This window comes from Photinus pyralis, unplaced genomic scaffold (assembly GCF_008802855.1).
Source record: "Photinus pyralis isolate 1611_PpyrPB1 unplaced genomic scaffold, Ppyr1.3 Ppyr1.4_LG10, whole genome shotgun sequence".
Classification (NCBI taxonomy): Eukaryota; Metazoa; Arthropoda; class Insecta; order Coleoptera; family Lampyridae; genus Photinus; species Photinus pyralis.
This window is the reverse complement of record NW_022170250.1, coordinates 13820199-13842888: the sequence shown is the minus strand read 5'-3', so window position 1 is coordinate 13842888 and position 22690 is coordinate 13820199. Positions and strand designations below refer to the sequence as shown.

General features: G+C 38.4%; 1 protein-coding gene across 1 annotated transcript in view; it reads left to right on the top strand.

Annotated features, from left to right (window-relative positions):
* The first annotated feature begins 10604 nt into the window (after positions 1-10604).
* The window catches only part of LOC116161721 (lachesin-like), a 70092-nt gene continuing 58006 nt past the window's right edge, over positions 10605-22690 (top strand). Inside the window, exons 1-2 of the mRNA XM_031475176.1 lie at positions 10605-10697; positions 17186-17483. Coding sequence (XP_031331036.1) covers positions 17405-17483 — 79 coding nt within the window. The 5' untranslated portion in view covers positions 10605-10697; positions 17186-17404. The remainder of the gene's footprint in view (positions 10698-17185; positions 17484-22690) is intronic.

Sequence of the window (22690 nt, the reverse complement as noted above, 5' to 3'; positions counted from 1 at the left end):
CAAAAACAATGAGATCACTACAACAGTTTACTATGGGGTTTTATCTCCGACCGTCACATTTTTACTTATATATTCTACCCTTAAAATGTGAAAGTATATGCATTATTCCGGAAGAAATAAAAAGTCCTCTGACTCCCGGAATCATTCCGGAAATCCGGTGAGTGGTTGTGCGACATCACTTCCATTCCCGATTTGTTTTAGCAAAGTCGTTTCATATAATGACGCAATCTTTTGCAGACAGCTCTTCGGGATGTAATGCGAACTACACTGGCAACAGCGATTTCGCTTTTTTCTTTCCTGAATGCTAAACGATTACCGGTTTTTTTCCTGTATTTAACAGTTTCGGTAATTCCACATCCACATTTTTATCGCACTGTTACCTCTTTAGGGCATTTAAACTGTATACGACATAGCTACCGGTTCTTACAATATTTGTACGTAGATGCTACCAACTCATATGGTTACGGGATGAGTTAGTAATTAAAGTTTTTTACATATTTACGGACGGTTGTCGTAAATCACCCTGTATAATAGAGATCTTTTGCTACAGTTGCTCTGCCAATTTAATTTATATCGACGTACAGCAGGCGAAAATGTTATAGTGGACAAACTGAAAACTTGACATGAAATACAATTTATCCGCATCCCGGATCCTTTTTTTATTTATATTTAAAGCAGTTATAAAAAGAGATAAATTCTTGTACTTTTTACGGTTTGGGGTTACGGCAGTTAACTTTACTAATTAGAGTTAGGTTACCTGTACTTTATAGTATAAAACGAGTTATATAGCTCTCTGGGGAAGGAAGTGAAGCACCTGCATGTTGTATTGACATCAAAATACATTACCGGGCTCTAAAACGACCTTAGTGTAAACGCCTCCGTAAAACGCCCTTAACATTTTATTCTCGCTCTAAAACGTAGAAAAAGAAACCAACCCTTAATTATAATTGGTATTAAGAAACTTGAGCAATAAACGCAACTCTCTCGTTGCCTACGTTCGAGATATTGAGGTTAATTATAGTGAGCGCGTACCTGCGTTCGGATAGTCGGATGTGAAATGGGCTTAAGGTGAGTTATGGTACTTCCCAAAGATAATAAAGGGAAATCGGCCGCTGAAAAAGTGTAAGGATCTGCTCGGTGACAATTGAAAATGGGAACATCAACCGCGGATCAGCCGTAATTCAGTACTTGGCCACGAGGAGTCGCTACGAGTAGGCGTGATAACGAAAAGTTTAATAACTGTCAAACTTTCCGATATCTCATAATTTCTTAACTTTTTTTTTCAACTTAAACGATTTCCATTGTCAAAAATGATCGTTAAATTCTTGTAGTAGTCAGGAACTTATCCCTTTTGCAACACTTTTCATAAACTTGCAAGGTTCACCCTTGGGAGCGCGATATCGTACATCTTTTGTAACTTTCTAAAAGCCACACATATTTTCTTGTTGGTTTTTATCTTTTTTACGATCAATCTTCTTAATAAAGAGTGTATAGTGCTCTTTTTCATTTCTAATTGAGATAATTAAAGTAGCAAAATATTTCGCCGTGGAAATGATTCTGTAATGAGAGAAAACAGTAATTCTTTAAACACGGATTAAGCAAGATACATCCGAAGAATAGAATAAGAAAATTTTTTTTCCGGATCGATCAGACAATTTTTTTTCGCGGCTCATAAAAAGGCAGTGTATTACCTTTCTTTTTTACCAAATATCGACCGCGCCAAAATTTCTCGGGAAAACACTTTTTCTTACCAATTTAGGTGCGTAGAAAGCTAAACAATTCGTAATTTTTCGATCGGACTTCTCAATCAATAGTTATGGACTAGAAACCAATTTCGAAAGAAAATTCAAAGGGCTGTAACTTTTGAGCTAGTAGCCCAATCTTGGAACTGTTTGAAATTATGGTTTCTACAGGCCACATTCTATAAGATAATTTTTTTTCGGGGTCGATCTGAGACAATTTTTTTTTCGTGGCTCAAAAAAAGGCAGTGTATAAACATGTGCTAAAGCAAGCTGCAGAACGTACGTCTGCCCCGCAATGAACAGTTGGTTGCCTATCCTATCTTGATAACAGGCGTTTATAGTAAAATCTACGTTACGCGCGGTCTAGTTATAGCAAGTCGCTGGTAATAGCTGATCGTCCAGCATCCCGTGAAAACACCGACGATCTTCTTATTTCTTCGGTCTAATATACACTAGAAAGGTCCGTGAAAGTTTCAGAGATAAGTACTTAGGCAACTCCTGAAAATACATGTCTTCTCAGAACCTTCGTGAAGAGTCTTTTCAGGGCGACCAAAGGCTGTTTTAGGCTGTTTCAGAGCCTTGTAGATAAAGCTCGTTATAGTCTTTTTCTAGACTTTTGTAGATTGGCCTAGCTCCGGAAATAATTCAGAGGATTCCTCCTACAGAGTCCTTTTCCTTTTAAAAGGGTCCTTAATATAGCTTTATATTTATTTATATTCTACGTTATTTTTTGTTCCTTTGTTGATAGTTTCTAGTCAAGTGCTTTTACTCGAAAGCTTCCAAAAGGACATAAAGTACTGTTTAAAGGCTTTCCCGGGCAATGAAAAACTTTCCTAAACTGAAGCTTTTTAGTTGGTTGCCTAATGTGATCCTTGGGTTTGCTCCTTCAGTCAAAAAGAAGAAAGAAGTGCACAGTATTACTAAACATCCTGTTCTTGTAACTAAAAGGAACAAAGCGCGCTGTCTGTCTGTCTATAATCCACTCCCGATGTCTGTTTCTTAATTAAAGCAGGATACCGCGTCGTGTTTAACTATGTGTCTGCCAACCCAATAAATTGTACTCATTTATGCAGGTTGCCAAAAGCAGTCCTGCATCGCAGTACGTCACCGCCGCCGCAAGTTTTAATATATATGGCTCGGCCATGTTACTCCGACTGAAATTACGTTCTGAATAAACTTTTAAACGAGAAGGAGAAAGAAAAAAAGAAATAAATACTTCAGCTTTAGTTTGAAGAAATTTTGTGGCGCGTGAACACTAAAACTGTCACATAAAGTGACAAAAAGAAGAGATACGCCCCGCGGCGAGTACCGAATGTTTTATGCGAGTGCAAATATTGCGCCGCCGTGCAGTTGAAAATTATCACTCACTTCAATAACGTGCCCGTATTTAATTGCGAAAATAACAAATGTGGACAGGGACATTAATTTTCCGGTCTCTGGTCGCGTTGTGAACTGCTTGTCCTAACTCGACAGACAAGCCAAATTCTCCCACATTTTCCTACGGCGCGGTGTCCCGCTAAGCCGAATAAATTACACCAGTGTACATCTGGAATGGATGCTATGTATGCCCATTAACGAACGATTTAATCTCCCAAAAATTATTTTTCACTTAGAGCGGATGCGTTGGGGGATACCGAATGGGCGGAGGTGTTCGTTCCCATTAAGGTGGGCAATTAGAGCTACCGGCAATTATTAATTTTATAAGTGGTAGTATTTCAATGCGGACGCCGATATTGGGATTATTGGCAATTAAAAGGAAAATAACCGCCGTTTCCGGAACTATTTCTATAAAATTTCTGCGTCTGGGGTTTCCATCACTTCCCCCGCCCGAAAGTCAACAACGTACCTATATTAAAAAACTTTATTGGTTTTCTTTTCTACTTTGTGAAGTAATAGTTGAAATACTTTAAAATGTGTCCTCATAATCTGCCGGTATATGTACGAGTCGAGTCCGGGTCGGCGACGAAGAAAAGTGTTACCATTCTCCTTATCGTCGACGAGCGATATGATCTTAAACTACTAATGGAGTTGCATTCACGTTCCATTGTTATTAATTACAGCAATTTTGCTCCGGGCATAATAAAGATCAATACGCGATTAAATTCGATCTTGATTGTCGCAGTCAAAGCAATTTAATAAAACGTCGAATGGTGTGCATTAAGTAGTGACCTGAATCGAGCCAATATTAAATCTTCAGGCGATTAGATCAGTATGGCCGAGTTAAGCGTAATAAGCGTTGTATCTTACAAGCAGCAAAAGGGAGGGGATGTCACTCCCTTACCTACTAGTTCGTGATTCGTACGTTCTTCTATACAAAAGCCTAAAAGCCACTCTCATTATAGACTTTCATTTACGGCGGACATCTTGGGAACCGAAGGTGATATTAGGTTCAATAGATGCCGCTCTCGGTTAGCATTGAGGTGTTAGCGGAGACATCACTTCAATATGCTTACACTAGAACATGCGCGTGTCAAAGCGGTAACATTACATTTGACATGGTACTGGCTATGCCCAGTTTGAATTTCATGCAATTCGGTTCATAACTATAACGGAGATGTCAAAAGGGCCTTATTATTTCTTCGCCTACATTGTCAATTTACGAATTCACATCTACAAATCTACCCAATGTCACTCAAGCGTCTCTAATCGTAGCCGTGTCCGCCTATGATACCCCCAATATGGATCGACGTGTGATTTCTCTGAAAATTGGAGATGGAATAGACCGCCACCAGTGTTTCTCCCTGGGCAAATCTTCTCTGCACTTTTGGCCCTCCTCTCTCACTTTCTGCATTTATCTCGTCCTCTTGTTCAGTCTACAGGGGGGCCACACCCGCCCAAACGCGATGGAACGTTTCGTCGCTGCCGTTTTATTCGTAGAGATTGTGACTGTTCTTTTGCGACCTTGTCGGTTCCCTTCAGAACTCCAAGCACCGCCTCTTCTACGTCTTTGCCCTTCACGGGCTGAATTTTGTCTCTGAGGCGGAAGACCTTTTTCTCACCGCCATTTCCCTACCATCATGTCTCTTATCTCGATTAGTTCAGTGTGTTCAATGTCCGTTTTTGGTTTTCCGGATGACTTTGATCGCCCCTTCTAACCTTTAGTAGTTCTCCGTATGTCCTACCCTCTTCTTGGACTAGGATACTAACTTCGGTACTACTGGAGGCTTCCTTAGGGTCCGGCCTCCCCAGGAAGTGACACTTTTGTTGTTGGGGATGTATCCAGACCACTTCGCTACCACTACGTGTTCAGTTTCAGTTCCCCTTCAGCTTCTTAGGAATGTCTTGGTGCAACAAACTGCAATTTCACTGTCTGATAATAATTTTAATTATTAAAACAGTACTCTCAGTAGGTAAGTGATCTAAAGCGAGGGAGATCGTGTTCTCCTCTTAAAAATCGAATTCAACTGCCCCTTTTCCGACAGAATTTACTCCCACTCTTTCAAATAACTCAAAACATACATTTCCTTTCAAAAGTTAGTCTCGTTTCGAGAATTGCAACACGAACTAATGGCATAATCCTGCTATTCATTCGATTGCATGTATTTCACCTACGCCAATACCGCGACAAAATCGATGAAACCCTTCAAACTTTTCGAGCTTCTTTTCCGTTTATAATTAATATGCGATAATGTGGGGGGGGGGGGCCTTCTAAATCTGCCGATATACATAATTCGGAAGAGCCCCATTTTTAAACCTGCAAACGGCAGAATGAATTTCGGGGGTGGCGAAAGTAGAAACTAATGACATAGAAAATGGAATCTTTCAGTTCATTTGTTTTAGCGTGAATTTCCTGGGTCAACTGTCGATACTTCGAAAATTAGAGACGGGTTCAGATTGCCTCTCTCATTTTCGACTAATGTGACAATCAATTATTTAATATTTTGAAACGCGAAGCTAAACAGACAACGCGCGATAGAGCTCATGAAATATTGTAGAGGCGAAATAGCGACGCCATCGATCCGAAATTGTTTAAACTAATTGTTCGAGACGTCAATCGGAAATGTGGCCCTTTGTCTTGACGAAGGGTGACTTAAATTAATTAGTCGATGATGTTTACAGAGGACTTTCAGACCTTTTTAGAGAGGTTTGCATAAAGGATTTGAAGAGAAAGAAGTACAGAGTAGTTAATTGAATACGCGTCTTTGTTACGAACGAAAAAATTCGACGTTTAATTAGAAAACCGCGACAAAAACGTGTACTTCATTTACTTTAAAATGTAGATTTCACTTGACCATATAATTAGATACGAATTTCGTGTCATTGAAATTGAAACTAGATTTAAAGTGCGCTTTATGCAAAGAAAGTGACTTTAAATCCCATAAACGGGGAGATTTCGGGGATGTTTGAACATGTACGTCGTGATGTGAAATAACAGTGCCACTGTGGCGCATAAAACCGAGAATTCCATCGTCTGAGCCGGCCGGTTCTTCAGAAAGGGTGTTCATAAATTTGGTGATTATACATTGCTGTATCAAGACACCAATTATTTAATTTTACAGTCTTCTCTTAAAAGCTAAACGATTTAAATGAATAAGACAAAATGAAATCGCGCCCCTCCTCCATTTGTTTTACTTTAATTAAACGAACCAAACGTATTAAACGAAATTGCTTTCAGTTTATCGTTTGTGTTTGGAGTAATTGAGTTAATTTGCAGAAATATGGTTTTCATTCACTTCGTTAGCTAATGCATCGAGTTGAGGTGAAACGGATTCTGTTCATTTTAATAGTAGGTCAATGTAGCGAAAGTTTGCACCTTATGCATTTCTTTTTAAAAGCTTCTAAATCAATTTACGTGCTTTTCTCAGTTTACAAGAGGTTATAGGATTTCCATTCGCAAAGTTGGTATATAAGTATGAATTTATTAAACTAACTACCAGGAGAGATTAATTGCAACCTCAAAGCATTTAATCATACTAAATGTTTGCTTAAAGGTCCCTATTACAATAAATTTCGTACGGGGTTAGTGATAGGGATACAGATTTAAGCGTTTCGATTTTAATAAGTACGTTATGCCTTTTATTACCTGTACTTGGAGTTTTTGTGCACATCCAATCTACCTACATCAAATTTTTTCCCTCTTGGAATATCACGCCTACTCTTTGACCTATTGTGCGTGCCCCAGTAGCTTACTTCGAGAGAGGCACTTTGTTAAAAAATCTGAGGATTCTTTCTGGCTGAAACTCCCTGATCTGCTGAGGTGCTGTGGCAGCCTCGCCCAGGTCTTGTAATCTCTGTAGTCGCTGTAGAGTGACAGCCTCACACCAGCAGATGATGTGTTCCGCTGCCTCTTCCTCCTCGAATTACACGCGACATGTGTTGTTCTCGGCTACGCACGGACCTGGACCGAACCGAAAAATAACCGAAAACTGGACCGAAACCGTTATTCCTTCAGAAATGGAAACTATTATTTACTTCGGTTCTTTTCAGTCTTTACTTTTGATTGAGAAGTCTGATCGAAAAAGTACATTATACATTGCCTTTTTTTGAGCCACGAAATAGTATATTAAGATACAAGTGTATAATCAAGTCTTTAAAGCACGCGCAACGAGTTTAAGGGCACGACGCAAAGCGGCGAGTGCCTTTAACGTTGCAAGTGCTTTAAAGATCAATTATACACGTGTATCTTATAGTATTTTTTATTATACCTGCAGTATAATTTAAAAATAGGAAATACAATGAAGTCATATTGACGTTATACTCGAATACATGTCTAATTAAGTGGGCTTGGTGTTCGTAATTTCACGATTGCCATGGAAATGTCACTTGACGTTTGCTTATAAAAATCATCGTCTTTGACAATTAAACGGTTTCCGTTGAAAAAGATAATACACCGTCCATTCAATCGATTGTTTTAAAATCTAAACAAACGTTGGTATAGGTGTAAAATCCAACTCCAGTAAAGCCTATTATAAAGAATATGAAAAGTTCTTTCCATGGATGAATAGGAAGTTACCTACGAATACAGTTTTAAATGCATCCATAATGCTGGCATATATGAAGGAAATGTCAAAGGTATTTAAATCTTCTATATTTTGGTGCATTCATTCAAAACTTTAAAGCAATGCTGCAATTAAAAAGTGGAACAAATTTGGAAGCATACCCTAAATTACGCGCGTTTGTGAAAGCTTCAACCAAAGGATAGGTACAAAAGCCAAAGAGATGTTCTGCATTTACAGAAAGCGACCTAAGAGGATTTTTTTATTTCATCCAGATGACAGTTTCAAAAGTCATACTTGAAGTATCGTTACTTAGCAACTTAGCAACTTTAAAGCACGTGTGTTTTAAAGGCCCTTTTTCGCACGCATTTGAGTGTTTAAAACGGAGATTGTGATTCAGGTATAATAAAAAAAAAATTGTCTCTGATCGATCCGGAAAAAAAATGTTCTTATAGAATGTGGCCTGTCGAATCCATAATTTCAAACAGTTCCAAGATTGGGCTACTAGTTCAAAAGTTACAGCCCTTTGAATTTTCCTTCGAAATTGGTTTCTAGTCCATAACTTTTGATTGAGAAGTCCGATCGAAAAAGTACGAATTGTTTTGGATTCTACGCCCCAAAATTAGTAAGAAAAAGTGTTTTCCCGAAAAATTTTGGTGCAGTCGATTTTTGGTAAAAAAGGAAGGTTTATTCTAAATTTTAGTAGCAAACAAAGATAACATTTAGAATTTATTGGTATTTTATTTGATCTAAACTGCCTTACTCTAGTCCTAATTCGATTTATATGTGTAATTTGGTGGTGAACACGCATGGGAAAATATACTCTTAAAACTAAAGATGTAAGTAGTAAGATATCATTATTTAGCGGATTTTGATTCAATATATGCCTATCCAAAGACCCAAATGGGCTGTAACTGTTTTACTATTTTTCTTGTAAAAAAACCTGAAATATACTTAGTACCAGTAAGAACTTAGTTACGTCTATACCTAATAGGCAAATAGGTACTGCCGCTATCTTGCTGGTAAAGGATGTCGAATAATAGTTCTACGTTATTTTAAGTGAATGGGAAAGTCGGAAACGCTCGGTATTGCATCACTGTTTAACACCTTCGGCGGTACCTTTCTAAAATAGGCTTCACTCCCCGCAAATGCACTATGGTGGGAGTACATTTTTCTCTTCAAGTGGCTCTGATCCATTGGCCCTTTAAACTTTTATCCGTTGGAAATCTGCATATTGTTTAAAATTGTATCTAGAGAGTACATGTTGATACGCACAAGTTTGTTGGTTTATTCTCAACAGAAATTTATCTGTTTACTAATTCGTGCTAATCACGAGAATGATTAATGAACGGAACATCTAAAATAAGAGCTTATTTCATTATATTGCACACCATCTTTGCGATTTTTGCCCCGCCGTGCATTGTGTGTTGCATACTGTGTCGACAACACCTTAGATACGTTAAGCTCAGTCTAGTTATAGCAAGTCTCTGGCTATTACCTACCCAACATTGGGCTTATAGGGGAGCCCAAACTGCCGAGAAAGCGGTAACTTCCCCAGCAGCTCGAAAAAATTATACGCGTAATTATAACCAAAAACTATTAATCAACCGAAACTTCATTTTAACGTCAATCGTGCTTTTTTCCAAAATGTCACTGTCATCTTTTTTCTGTGACACTCCCCCCGTCGACTACTCGCGATAACGGGAGGGTGGGCGAATCAAAGAGCGTAAAGGTACCGCAGTGTTTGCTCTTGTTGCATCTGCTCTTTTTGGACTAATTCATTTATTTATTGTCCCTCTCTTGTTCTGGGCCTTAAACAGGCTTTCGCCCAATTACAGAGTGACCCTCATAATGCTTTTTAGAGACACCCCTGGAGAAGGTCTTAAGTTGTTCTATACTACTCCGGTATTTACTTTACGAATTAGGAAAACCTAATTCGGAGTAGCCGGCAAAGAAATTCCCATCTCTGCCACAGATGAAAAATTCTTACCTCAGCCCGGGTTCGAACACCCGACCTCTCGGCTATGTAGCTCAACGCTCTACCACTGAGCTACACAGTCGGAAATCGGTACGTTAGGCTCATCAAGAGGCGGAATCAAGTTGTAATCCCAATCTCAACGTTTATTTATCCTTGTCCAATAAGTTCTTTAACGACTCTAATAACTTTTAATTGCTGCTGTTTCATTTCATTCCGAGTTTTACCGTATCGTCATTCCGCATTTGAACGGCGAAGAACTTCTGCGGTTTGGTACGTTCCCCTAATTTTATTTTGAACCCTATTCTCATACATTGACAGCTTTACGAAGAGGTTGCTTAGTCTAGATCGTATAAAATACACATAGGATTTCTGCGTATATTTTTTCCGCATAGAGATTGTCGAAAAGAGAGAGGAGAAGAGATAAAAACGTCAAACTAAAATTTATTTAATCCGGTGTCAGGCGAATAACGTAACAGTCAGATTTGACCAAGACTAATCTATTGCGTCCGAAAAGGTGGATAAAAGCCGACCTTTGGAAAACGGTAACCCGAATATAAATTAGGTTCACGTCATTAATTTATATCGGAATAGTCTAAATAACGGATTGGATGTACGAAAAGGAAAATGGAAAAAATTCTTATCACTACAGCATAACGTTTGTTTTACAAAATAACTCGCATTGCGGCGATTCTAATTAGTATGCAATTGAAATATGATCGCGTGTTGTAACGCGAGAAACATTTTATAATTGCATTTTTTTTTCGAGGAAGTTTGAGCTGAAATGAATAAAAAGTGTCGACCCGTTCAGAACTAAATTTGTGCGAAAATTGGTAAACAACATGAACAAGAGCACATAAAGAACGCTGCATATTATAGTAGTGGCGCATGCTCTGATTCCGAAAGTCCTCGGAAAATATGGCTAGCATCGTTTCAGGATCCTAGTTATCTGCGGAAAACGCACCGTGTGGGAAACTCCGCGAGTGAGTGCGCGTCCTTTGTTCAAACTTCACCAGCACGTAACGCATTCCATTATTAAAAATTGTAATTATCTTTTTATTTTCTTTTTATTAACGTTGTGTACTAGTTGAATGGAAGGGAGCTTATTGTGAGTTTTCAACACTTTCGTTTCCGCCAATCACTGAAACGATTTCTACAATTATGAAGTTTACTAGCTGAGCTTGATAGACGTAACTAACTTATACGGGTCGTCTATGCGCCTAAATTTCCCCAAAACAAAACAATCCCGTACCTTTGCGACAATGCAATTAACTCGTGTGCACGACAAATCTTCAGCTACGTCGGGAAACTAATTTATTATTATTATGTGCACTGAATTTGTCACTTTTAAACCGAATTCTAAATCAAAGCAACAATTCGCAGGAAGTTTGTTTACAATCAGTCTAAGAGCTCGAGCTAAAAGTAAACGTTGTTTCGAAATGTTTGATTTTGCTTCAACCGAACGTTTCGTGCTTTACTATGATTAAATAGTGCACTAGACAACCTGAAAACGGTTGTAAGATGGCAACGATTTTCCGCCGTGATTCAACTTGACGCTCTCATATTCGGAGTACAACGGCCCCTTTACGGCCTATTCTTGGCGATACCTTAGCGATGTTGTGCGAGGGTAATGGTAGACGCCTTTATAAACGCTTAGAATATTTGACGTTATTCTTTTTCGTGCATGGTTCGCTGCGCAGCGGCGCGTTAGAAATATGATACTGTTAAATTAAATTGTCACGTCCATTTAAAAAGTATTTCCATTTTTTAGTGAATAAATGTAATTTCGCTATCCAGGCAATCATTCCTGCATTGTACTGTACATAACCATTGTACGTCCGTATCCTAGAAATATAAAAACCAAAAAAGTGGACTCGGTGATCCCAAAGAATTACAAAATCGACGTCGGTTTTTACACCTATCATTGGTCTGCTCGCGCATATTTTATTACTTAAACTACTTACTGGAAATAACTTACTTCTTAAAGAGATCATTTAAATAAAAATAACTTGTCTCTCACGAAAACAACTAAACAAGAGGTAGGTACTAAATCACTTGCGGCGAGTCCGTAGCAGGCTGTTGATAGCTAGATCAAAATTTACGTGGCGTTATGAAAAACGAAAGGATTTCGAAATAAATCGTATCGAACTCGCGAGCCACCTCATATATACAAATTTGCGGCAACTCCTTCCATAAATTTTCATTTCAAGGAGGCATACTCTGACGCGACTAACTCGTACGGCCGCCCATATAACTCCGACCTCGCAAATAAATGCCGTCATCAAGAGTCGTTTGATAAGAAAAATAAAAAGGGCGGTCAGAAAAAGAACGTTATTAAAGGTTAAATGGGGATTGATAGAGTACGTTTAAGTTGGACCTCTCCGATAACAGAGAGACAAAGCAAATGCAGTTATTTTCCGTGGGGTCTCGGTAATTGCGTTGACGGTTGATAAATAACGATACGTTAGGCTTTTTTAAACGTAAATTCACAGATCACGCCGTGCATAAATGCTTCATTTAATTAGCTTGTTGAACCAGCCATGTAAATTACTGTTTTACGAAATAAAAAATTCAGTAACCCGACGCCGCTTTCGAGGGAGCGCTGCAAGTTAATTTTCGAGTATTGGTTGAATGAGAGCGTTAATCGAGTAGAAATGAAGTATTGAACATGTTTTTGAATTTCATTTTTAACGCAATAGCCTGATTAAAAGGGGATTGAAGTAATTATAAAGTTAATGCGATTGTGACCCATAAATAAGAAGAGCGCCCAAGTTAAGAATCGTTGCAGCGTAAGGTTTAGTTTGAGTGCCGTTTGTTTTCCTACTTTATAATCTACCAACTTCACCGAACAATTCATAACTTGGAGAATCATTACTGCTCTTAATGTTCTAGATAGAAGATGTTGCAATATTTCAGCCGTAGATGAGATGTGTTGCACTTTCAATTAGAGGAAGGCGAGCATATAAAGTACACTCGAGAACGTTTAACATTTAATAACGCGATTGTCAAGTATAGCCACTTCATAATGGCATTGTTGTTGACGGTTGAATGCCTTCTCGTTAAATTTATAAGCAATTATACTTTGACGTGCAGGTACATTACGACCATTACGTTATTCTTCAGAACATTATGAAGTCGATGTAGATCTGGTAAGGACAGCCTGTGTGGGGCTCATTTTAAACAAGCACTGATCAGGATGAACGAGCGAAGTAAAGGTTTGTACCTTGTTTGATTCCTCTGAGGAAAGAGGTTCCAAAGGCTTATCATTGTGAAAAAATTCCTGTCGAAAGAAACAAACTGCCTTAGGATGCCTTCAGGGAAGAAATGGGCGCTAAACCAAATTATAAAAGTCATGCATTTAATCAAGGGAGCAGAATATTAATAATTGGAATGTCGTAGTCCAATACCTACCAATTAACAACGCTGTAAGGATTTTGAAATTGGCTTCCCTAGGCTGCTGTCCAGACGTCAAACTGGTAACGAGTTAATTTACCGTAACGATGGAGCTGCCTGTATTTTTAATTCATCTCAAAGAAGAAAAGCGGGAATGTTCCATTTCGTCAGTGGCGTGGTAATATTTAACTAAGCTGAAGGAGCGAGTATAGCAGTTACAAAGAAAATCGCCCCTGGAGATGAGTTGTAAAATTAATTTCTTTTCTTGTACTCGCTCTTAATTAATGAAGTTAAACGAAACATCGAAACGAACAGAAAAAAAGACTTACTAATTAATTTTAGAGTTGCCGGAGTTTATGAATTTTCGGGAGGTAGGTAACGCTAATTCGTCTCCTCTAAGATTCTAACGAAGCGCCTCGTCCTGTCAGTATCATTATTACCGAGACATCGGAGTAGATGTACTCAATTATCTTGATGTTGGTATTCATTACAATATTAATGATGGAAATTTCGAAGCGACGTTACAATGCAACCGCGACGCTCTTCACACACACTCGTCCTTACGCCGCCGCTGTAATCAATCAATTTTCGAAAATTTACTTTAAGGCGGATGCGCGCCACTTTCAAAGTGGAACGCGTTTTATGTATGTAGATGAAGTGTCTCTTTGTTTTGTAATAATCCCGTTTATTCTGGGCATATCTAACAACCCGACCGTCGAGAATTGAGGATTTCGGTTTATTGTTTCCTCTATATCATCGATAGACGGGGGTCTTCATTAATCAAGGGCATTACCATATGAATAACAAGTGATCCATTTATACCGGAAGTATATTTAGCATTGATTACGCACTAAAATTTGTTCTCAGTTTTATCAAATAGTACGTACACATTCTATAAGAAAATTTTTTTCCCGGTCGATCTGAGGCTTTTTTTTTCGGGGCTCAAAAAAAGGCATATAACCTTCCTTCTTTACCAAAAATCGAATGCACCAAAATTTCTCGGGAAAACACTTTTTCTTATTAATTTTGGTGCGTAGCATCCAAAACAATTCGTACTTTTTCAATCAGACTGCTCAATCAAAAGTTAGACTAGAAACCAATTTCGAAAAAAAATTCAAAGGGCCGTAACTTTTGAACTAGTAGCCCAATCTTAGAACTGTTTGAAATTATGGATTCTACGGGCCACATTCTATAAGAAAATTTTTTTTCCGGGTCGATCAGAGACAATTTTTTTTCGAGGCAAAAAAACGGCAGTGTATAACCTTCCTTTTTTCCAAAAATCGACTGCACCAAAATTTCTCGGGAAAACACTTTTTCTTATTAATTTTGGTGCGTAGAATCCAAAACAATTCGTACTTTTTCGATCAGACTTCTCAATCAAAAGTTATAGACTAGAAACCAATTTCGAAAAAAAATTCAAAGGGCTGTAACTTTTGAAATAGTAGCCCAATCTTGGAACTGTTTGAAATTATGGATTCTACAGGCCACATTCTACAAGAAATTTTTTTTTCTGGATCGATCTGAAACAATTTTTTTTTCGTCGCTCAAAAAAAGGCAGTGTATTACCTTCCTTTTTTACCAAAAATGGACTGCACCAAAATTTCTCGGGAAAACACTTTTTCTTATTCATTTTGATGCGTAGAATCCAAAACAATTCGTACTTTTTCGATCAGACTTCTCAATCAAAAGTTAGACTAGAAACCATCAAATTCGAAAAAAAATTCAAAGGGCTGTAACTTTCGAAATAGTAGCCCAATCTTGGAACTGTTTGAAATTATTTATTCTACGGGTCTCATTTAGTGAATGCAATACCGGGATCCCGGGATCCCGAAATACCGGGATCCCGCAGCATTTTTGCGGAATTAATCCCGCACATAAATGGAGCGGGATCCCGCGGGATTGGCGGGACTGAGGAATTTGTCGACCAAGTGGACGACTCTGTTTACTTTGTTAATGAAACGCATAACGGAGAAGTTATTTTTCATATAATTGTTAAACTTTTTTCGTTAAAAATGTACTATGATTTTTGAGGCACTTTAGAAGTTCACCTTTTTGTGCTCACAGGTGAGGTTTTTTTGAGTCCTAAGTTAGGCCGAAGGTACTTTTTTGTTAAATATTGTGATAATTAGCGACTTATTTTAATGCAGAATTTAACCGCACAGAATTGCTTAGTTGCCAATTTATTTAAAATTTTGCGGGAACCCGCAAATATCGGGATTCAAGCAAAAAGAACGATTTTGCCAAGGGATCTTGAACAGCGACCTTTGCACTTTGAACGTTGACAAGTCTTTGAACTTTGCACGGCGAGCAACCTTTGGACTTTGAACGATGAGCAACTTTTGAACTTCTTCGTCAGGAAGTTAGATAACTTTGACGGCACCCGAATTTAGTTGATTTAAAATATCGCTTCCTTTGGTTATGAGTGCTCGGCATACGCTATCTATGACAATATTTTTCGATACTTTATAATCGCTGAGTAAAGTTCAAGGCGCAAAGTACTTTCCAAGGTCATTATTTGCAGTCACCCTCCCCACTTGCGGTTTGGGTCGTGACCTGGTTTTGGGGTGCCAGATCGTTTCCTGAGATTACCTCGGCGAAAAAGTCGTGACCTTGGTAACGAGGGTTTCCCAGTTGCATAAGAGTGACCTTGCAAGGCCGTGCTCTGGGATTTTCCAGGCGAAAATACTGGTCAGGTGTACAACCGTGGTGCGGTTAGATTTTAAATTAATTATAATTTGGATGATTCCTCTAACATTTCTTCAGAACTAGAGACGGCTCTGAAAAAACGCCAGAGAGCTCTGCAAACCTTTAAATTACAGTTTTATTTGCTGTTCTCAGTGGAACAGGAGACGTTATATCTTGTAAGCCCAATTTCCATCCACCTATGTTACCCTTGCGCGATTTTTACGTGTTACTTTTTATTACGAGAACAGTTTCCGTTTGTCGACCGATAACTTCTAATGCTACACTAGTATCAATTATGCTTTTGCATGTTATAATTTGGGAGGCCTTCGGGTGACTCGCATTAAACTAAAGCTCAGTTTAACAAGCTTAACTGTGGCGAAATTGTTATGGAGGGTTAATACTAATTCCATCAATTTGTTGAACCTCGAATCGTATTACATTCGTGACTTTATTATTCATGGCGTCTCGACGGAAATTAACGAATTCATTAAAAGCGGCGGCGGCGGTGACGAAACAGGCTAAAGTAGTACCGCGATAGTGTACTACCGAAAAGAAGTTTATTCGCGATATTGTAATTAGAGAAGACTTCATTAAAATGGAACATAAAAAGATTGCGGTACAAAAACGGGGCGCGCTCGAGGTTTTTCCAGCGTCATAGCGAAGCTTTGATTTACTTTGAATTTAATTTGCACAACACGTTTCCCACCCGACTCTCCTTCTCTCTCCGTAGACAGTTTTATTTACTTTCGGGGGGGTAAATTACAATTAATTCTAAATTGAGAAACGGTGGGCTTTAGGTCGAACCTTTGTTTACAGCGGTACGTTGCCGTAACTGTCATTTATTAAAATTTACACCTCGTAATTTTGTTAAATATCCCGCATATCCTATCAAAGTGCACTTTTCGAGAGGCGATATGCTAATTTTGGACTCGCGAAAACGTCGGAAAAATGTAGGTTAATCGATGGGCAGATTTCTTTCTCCTCACCTGAACAAATTGCGACGTTTCTAATTAAGAATACATCATTAGTATTCCGATTTTAATTAAATTTTAGTTAGAACAAACACAAAGAAACCCAAAAATTGTAAAATATACGTTTCCAAGGATTATATTTAATAAAACGCCCCATCATCATCAGTGTAATTATTTAATTTAAGGGTCTGTACGCACAGTTTCAAAACAATTTCAATCCTTTAAACCATCAAACGAAATTAATTATTAAATTAAATCTCGCCTTTGGTATACACGCTCGACTCCCCCTGCAAACAACATTGTTGGTCGAACATGAATTGTTTGATAATCGAACTAATCCATAAAAGATTGGGGCGGTCAAAGTTCCGAAGTTATCTAATTAGAGACCGAAAGAAAAATTTTGGCAAATTTTTTCCGACGGCCGTTTTGCGTATACGAGCAACAACGAAAAAAACTAATATAAGTTCTCTTCTCATTTTTCAGAGGCGTACGTGATTTACGCATACATCAAAGACCACTTGTTACGTTGATTTATTCCGAAAACCTCGACCGCAAACAAAGCCCCAGAAAAACAGGGCGCAGTCGAATTTGCCGGAGGGTGTGCGGGTGGTGCGAAAATGTGGACGAATCCTTGACTTTCGACTGTAAAATGTGACGTAGCGACAATTAGATAACTGCAGGTGGTTTACGTTGATAAGCGAAATGTGGCTCACAAAGAAGAGTAAATCTGCTATTCTCGGCGTTCTAGCGCTGCTAGTCAACTCGCTGTTGGCGTATCAAGGTAAGTCCATGCGAAATTGTATTTTTCCGCACACCTCACGAAATGGGTTTAGAGCGTAGAATGACATGATTTTGCAATCAAAATTGGGCGTTTATCTTTCGCTGCCGGATATTGATTAAGCGGTTAAACGCGTAATTCTTACAGAATATCTACGTGACGTTTAGTAAATGCAAACTTCGTGGCGTTCTCTTTTTAGAATGAGAAAATGCCATCACTGTACCATTTAAATCAGGTTCATTTCCATTGTTTCAAAAGCCGAAAAGCTGTACGTCGCAAAATGCACGTCGGCCAACGCGATTAAGAATAAATTTAATTTGACATTTTTATCTTTTTACTAAATGGAAATGTGCTCTTTGTAACGCCATTACACACGAAGTAGTTGAACAAATTAGACGCTTCTCGAGGAGACCTTTTTACTCTCGCACTCTTAATTCCGTTCGTAAGGGAGAGCACTAAATTCCCATTTTCCCACCAGCAAGACGTTGTTGAGATGTAACGTTAAGTGCTTATTAACATGTTTCTGCTTCTTATTGAAGCCCGACGAAAGGTGAAATGTTCGGCATGTGTGAAACCGTTAATCAAGTGAACTGTCACGTGTAGATAATGTATCAGGTGTCTCGAGACGTAGGTATCGGTCTCCGGAGGGTTGTGTTACCTAATCTTGTAAACCGCAACGTTGCACTGTTTAATATTTTAGGTGTTCTTTGCCATTGGCAGTTACATGTTCTGTGTGAAATCGTCCGCAAATTGATACATTGCACTAATTGCTGTCTGTTTAAGACAAGGCACTCGAATGGCACAAACAATTTCAAGAAAAACATTTCTAAACTTGAGAAGTTTGTTGATACCGAGCCACTGTTTGTAATTAAACTCTCACAACAATAAGAAGATTATTACTGTTTGAGAACTTGAAAGACGCACACTTGGCTTAACAAACTTATTTTATGTGCACCTTCACTCAAAGTTGCAAGCGTAATCTTTACTTTTAATACATAAACTTATTACAGTACAATAATTAAAATCGCGCAGGAATTGCTGAAAGGAAAAATGGAGGTATGTACAGGTTGGCCAACTAAGAATGCGAGGTACTGTATCTGGGGACCTATGCATCGTAGAGGCTTGCGGCAAAAAAAAAGCTATTACTAAAACGGCCAACGTGGAAACCATTTTCGAATTTCTAAAATGGCCGCTAGGGAGCGCAACTGCAATCTTGAATTTAAAGTCACTAATATAGAAAGTTCCGCAATCCATTGGGCTCGTGTGTTAGAGAGAGAACGCATAATTTTTGACCAAAAATGGCGGAAGTTACCAGATTCTAGTAACTTTAATGTTAGGGATTGTTCCACCTGTTTGGAGATATCTGTATATATTTTTATAAAACATGACAGTACTATGAAGTTAGGTTATAAAAAATGACAGCTATTCAGATTTTATTTGTCAATTTTTTTAAGTTGGCAGGAAATTTGACCAAAAATGGCGGATGATTGCGGTACTTTCTATATCCAGTGACTTTACTTGAATCTAATAAAGTGATGATTCTGTGAATTTCGCTAAATTAACTGAGCAAAAATCCCTGGTCTGAACCTTTTCTGCTTCTAGGTGATGGAGATTTTTTCCCATTGAAAAAACTTTTGCACTAATTCGAGGTCACGCCAAGAAAATAATAAAGATGAGAGACCATGAGCAACATTTAGAGGGGCGCGTCATCACCATTGCAATCTGTTTTTAGGGAGAATTTAAGGTGCAAACAATGACGTGAAATGAAGTGAGACAGCAAAGTTATGAACATTTTTGCAATTACAGAAAACATTCTAATACTGCACATGATGCGCAGAGAACAATTTTCTTGGGTTGGAAACGTTCTAGACGTGACTTTGGACTTGGACACTTTTGGAGATGAATTTCCTACAGTGAATGTGGTCATAGGAAAACTTTAAAATTGAATGCACCATCGGCGAAGGTTTTCAATCTCAATATCTGCGATCGACATTTTCTGGACGTTAATTTCTCTTTGGAGCAAGTTCTTAACCGGCGAGGGGCGAGTATTCTAACAGGGGAAATCGGTGGCGAATTTCCGAAATCGATTTTGTCTACTGAATGCAAAAGAAACACGAAGTATATTCCAACTAAGAGTGAATCGGTTAAATTGCTGAGAAAGTTTCCATTTTAATATCGAACAGGCAAATCTAAACTGTAATTAAACACATAATGTTGTCAGTAAACAATTATTTTGTAAGTTTCTTCACGCGTAATGAGTACCAAAATTGGTATGAATCTGAAGTTAAAAGATTTATTTCAGGAAAAACGGTATTTCTGGTTTCCTTTCGTTTTTTTCGCGAATAAATCTAAAACATGACAGCATCGATCGATTTTTTCAAAACATTCCCTAATTCTTAATTGTTTTTCTCGCAAAGCGTGCACGCAAGCTAAATCGAGATTAGAATAAATAGATCATTAATCATAATAAGTTTCTAACACCCCGGATAACAAAGGGTTAACGGAAGTTTTGATAGGTTCTGAGTTAGCCCGAGGATATTTCGGGAGGGCGGCCAAGTATTAGCGATGTAATTTAATACTTTGCTTAATGATGTCCCAGAAAAAAGTTTCAACATACTTTACCATCTAAATGTCTTTTGTGTTTAGCGAACACTAAATTTCATTCCGGGCCGCCGGGAGCCATTATAAAAATTGAAATGTTTTTTAACACGGTTTTCAACTAAAACAAATTGTTAGAAACATTTTAGCGTAATTAAAAAAGTAGCCCTCAATTTGTGTCAACACAATTGCTTTACACCCCTTTTACGTAAACGCGATTATTTTCAATCCTCTTTTAAAAAGCGGATGTAAACAAAAATCTTAATAAACTTCGAGTTTGCACGAAAATTGTATTGTACGCCCCGACGGATTCCAATGAAAATGTGGAAATTAAAGTGGCGATTTTAAGCGTCGGAATTAACTGGGGAAAAATTGCAGTTTTTGAAAAAAAAATAGGCCAATTGAATTTTGGGTAAAACGTTTAGATTCGGTGAAAAAATGTATACGGTAAATTATTCGGAAATGGTCTCTAGGAATCCGTTTAACTACACATGACAAAAGGAAGGATTTTGAAAGAAAATGATCGACCTTAACGTTTTCGAAAATTATAAACGGTGGTTGTTTCAACCCGCTGTGTTATCTAAATGTTTGATGTAAAAGATACAGAAATACTCGTTAGGCATTGTAAACATTCTCGGATTAAAGTTTTCTGCCTACGTTTTCCACCATTATTTTAAGGAAATCCTATAGCACATCTAAGCACTTCGATTAACTTCCTTTATATTCCTTGCACGTGCCCTTAATGGTCTGTTAGAAAATACGAATCCAGAATTTAATATAACGAACAACCATAAACAACGAGAATGTTCACCATGTGGCTTGCTTTTACACCTATTACCGACTAATTCATACTTAATTTAATGAATGTTCCTTCCGCGTCCGCTCATAACAAAAAAAAACCGATCGAAAGTTATTGGAAGAGTCGGCGAGGTAAACGTCATGTTATTAGGGAGAGAAGAAATAACGTAAATCGTAGAAAAGTTGGCGAAGACAATCACCGAAGGAATTCTACTGTGAATTTCAATTTGGTCACTACAACGACATTTATGCGGCAAATCCCCGCTGCTATGTCCAATACTAAAACCTGCAGCAGTCACCACTTTGCACCAAAATCCTCTGTCGTTATTATTCCCAAGACGATCTCCTCTGCACACCGGCTGCTACGAAATTTACCTGTTATGCAGCAGAGACTAAACTGCATTTCGATGCTAGTGGCGAAACAATTAACTATTCTTTATCTGCTTCAATTCATTACCGGGTTATACAAGTTCTCTCCGCCCGAAGCTATATAAGCGTAAGTTTGGCTTGTAAAACTTAAGGTTTCCGCACTGTAACTGTTTCAGAAACATTAAACTTTGGTACTTGAGCGGTCAATTCAAGATACATTTATACTATCGCCGAGCCATAATAGTTGATAACGTCTAAGATTTACAGGCATTATTCTATTAGTGGATCTGCTGACTGCCAATTAAATCGCTGTATCGGGGCCGTTCAAGAAATACGATTCACGTAAAACATTATGTGGTGTAGCACCATCTTGTTACAAAGTAATGTTGGGTAAATATCGATCTGGACCGTAATTAACCTGTACGTTAACGTGTAAACGTCCCACACGCTGATAAAAAGTTTTAATGCCGCCCGAGACCGGCCATTCACTAAAACGCGTTTATCTGCAAAGTTTTCACGATGCGAAATTGGAATCATTGAGTTGGCGTTATCTCGAACTGACGTTAGGATAGTACAACAGGAGCACGACATTCCTTTTGACGTTCCACCGATTACATTTTAATATAATTTCTTTCCCTTTCTCCTTCAGGAAAAACAGATGTGCATAAAAGATCAGTCGCGAAAACTTCGCTTCCACTCAATGTTCATCCCGATAGAATAGGGAATAATATAGACGGCGTATACTGGCACTAAGAGATAAGACCGCAAAATTCGAATACGAAATGAGAAATTGCATTCACTCGGAAAGCTTTATTTCATACATGAATTCAGGCTAATGTAAATATTCTATTCTATGTCAGTTCTTTTATGTCAAGTTACAAGTTACAAACAATCAAACCGTTGTTTTTGTTATTAAATTTAATCAGATGGAAAGATACATACCTAAACGGTTCAGCTCATGCAACAGAAACAGAAATGGTGTCATTCATTCCATCACTTACCGTTAAAATAAGGGCTTTGGAAGTTTTTTTTTTACTCAAAGTGCTCATCAAACTCTAGCCAACTTTTAGAAATTACTGCTGATAGCCGATTAGCCGCACGTTACGTTATAAAAAAAATAGGCCCCACTATTGGGAATCTGAGGGGTGGCACCTTACCACGCGCGTACCCAGGTGGCGGTTAGGGGAACGGCCTAAGCGAAGTGACGCATAAGTTAATTCTAGGGATAAGGATGTTCGTCTCCATGAAACAGTGACAGCATCGCGGACCAGCTACCCTGGCTGTCGTGTCGCAGCCAAGGGCTCGCGCGGGGTTAAACGGCGCCACCGTCCGTTAACCATGTCGGAGCTTTGTCCATTGAGGCGGTTTCGTGTCATCACCGAGAGGGAGTGCTGACCAGGTATCGGTCGACCGATTAAGGTCGGATCTAGCGAAATTATATCCGT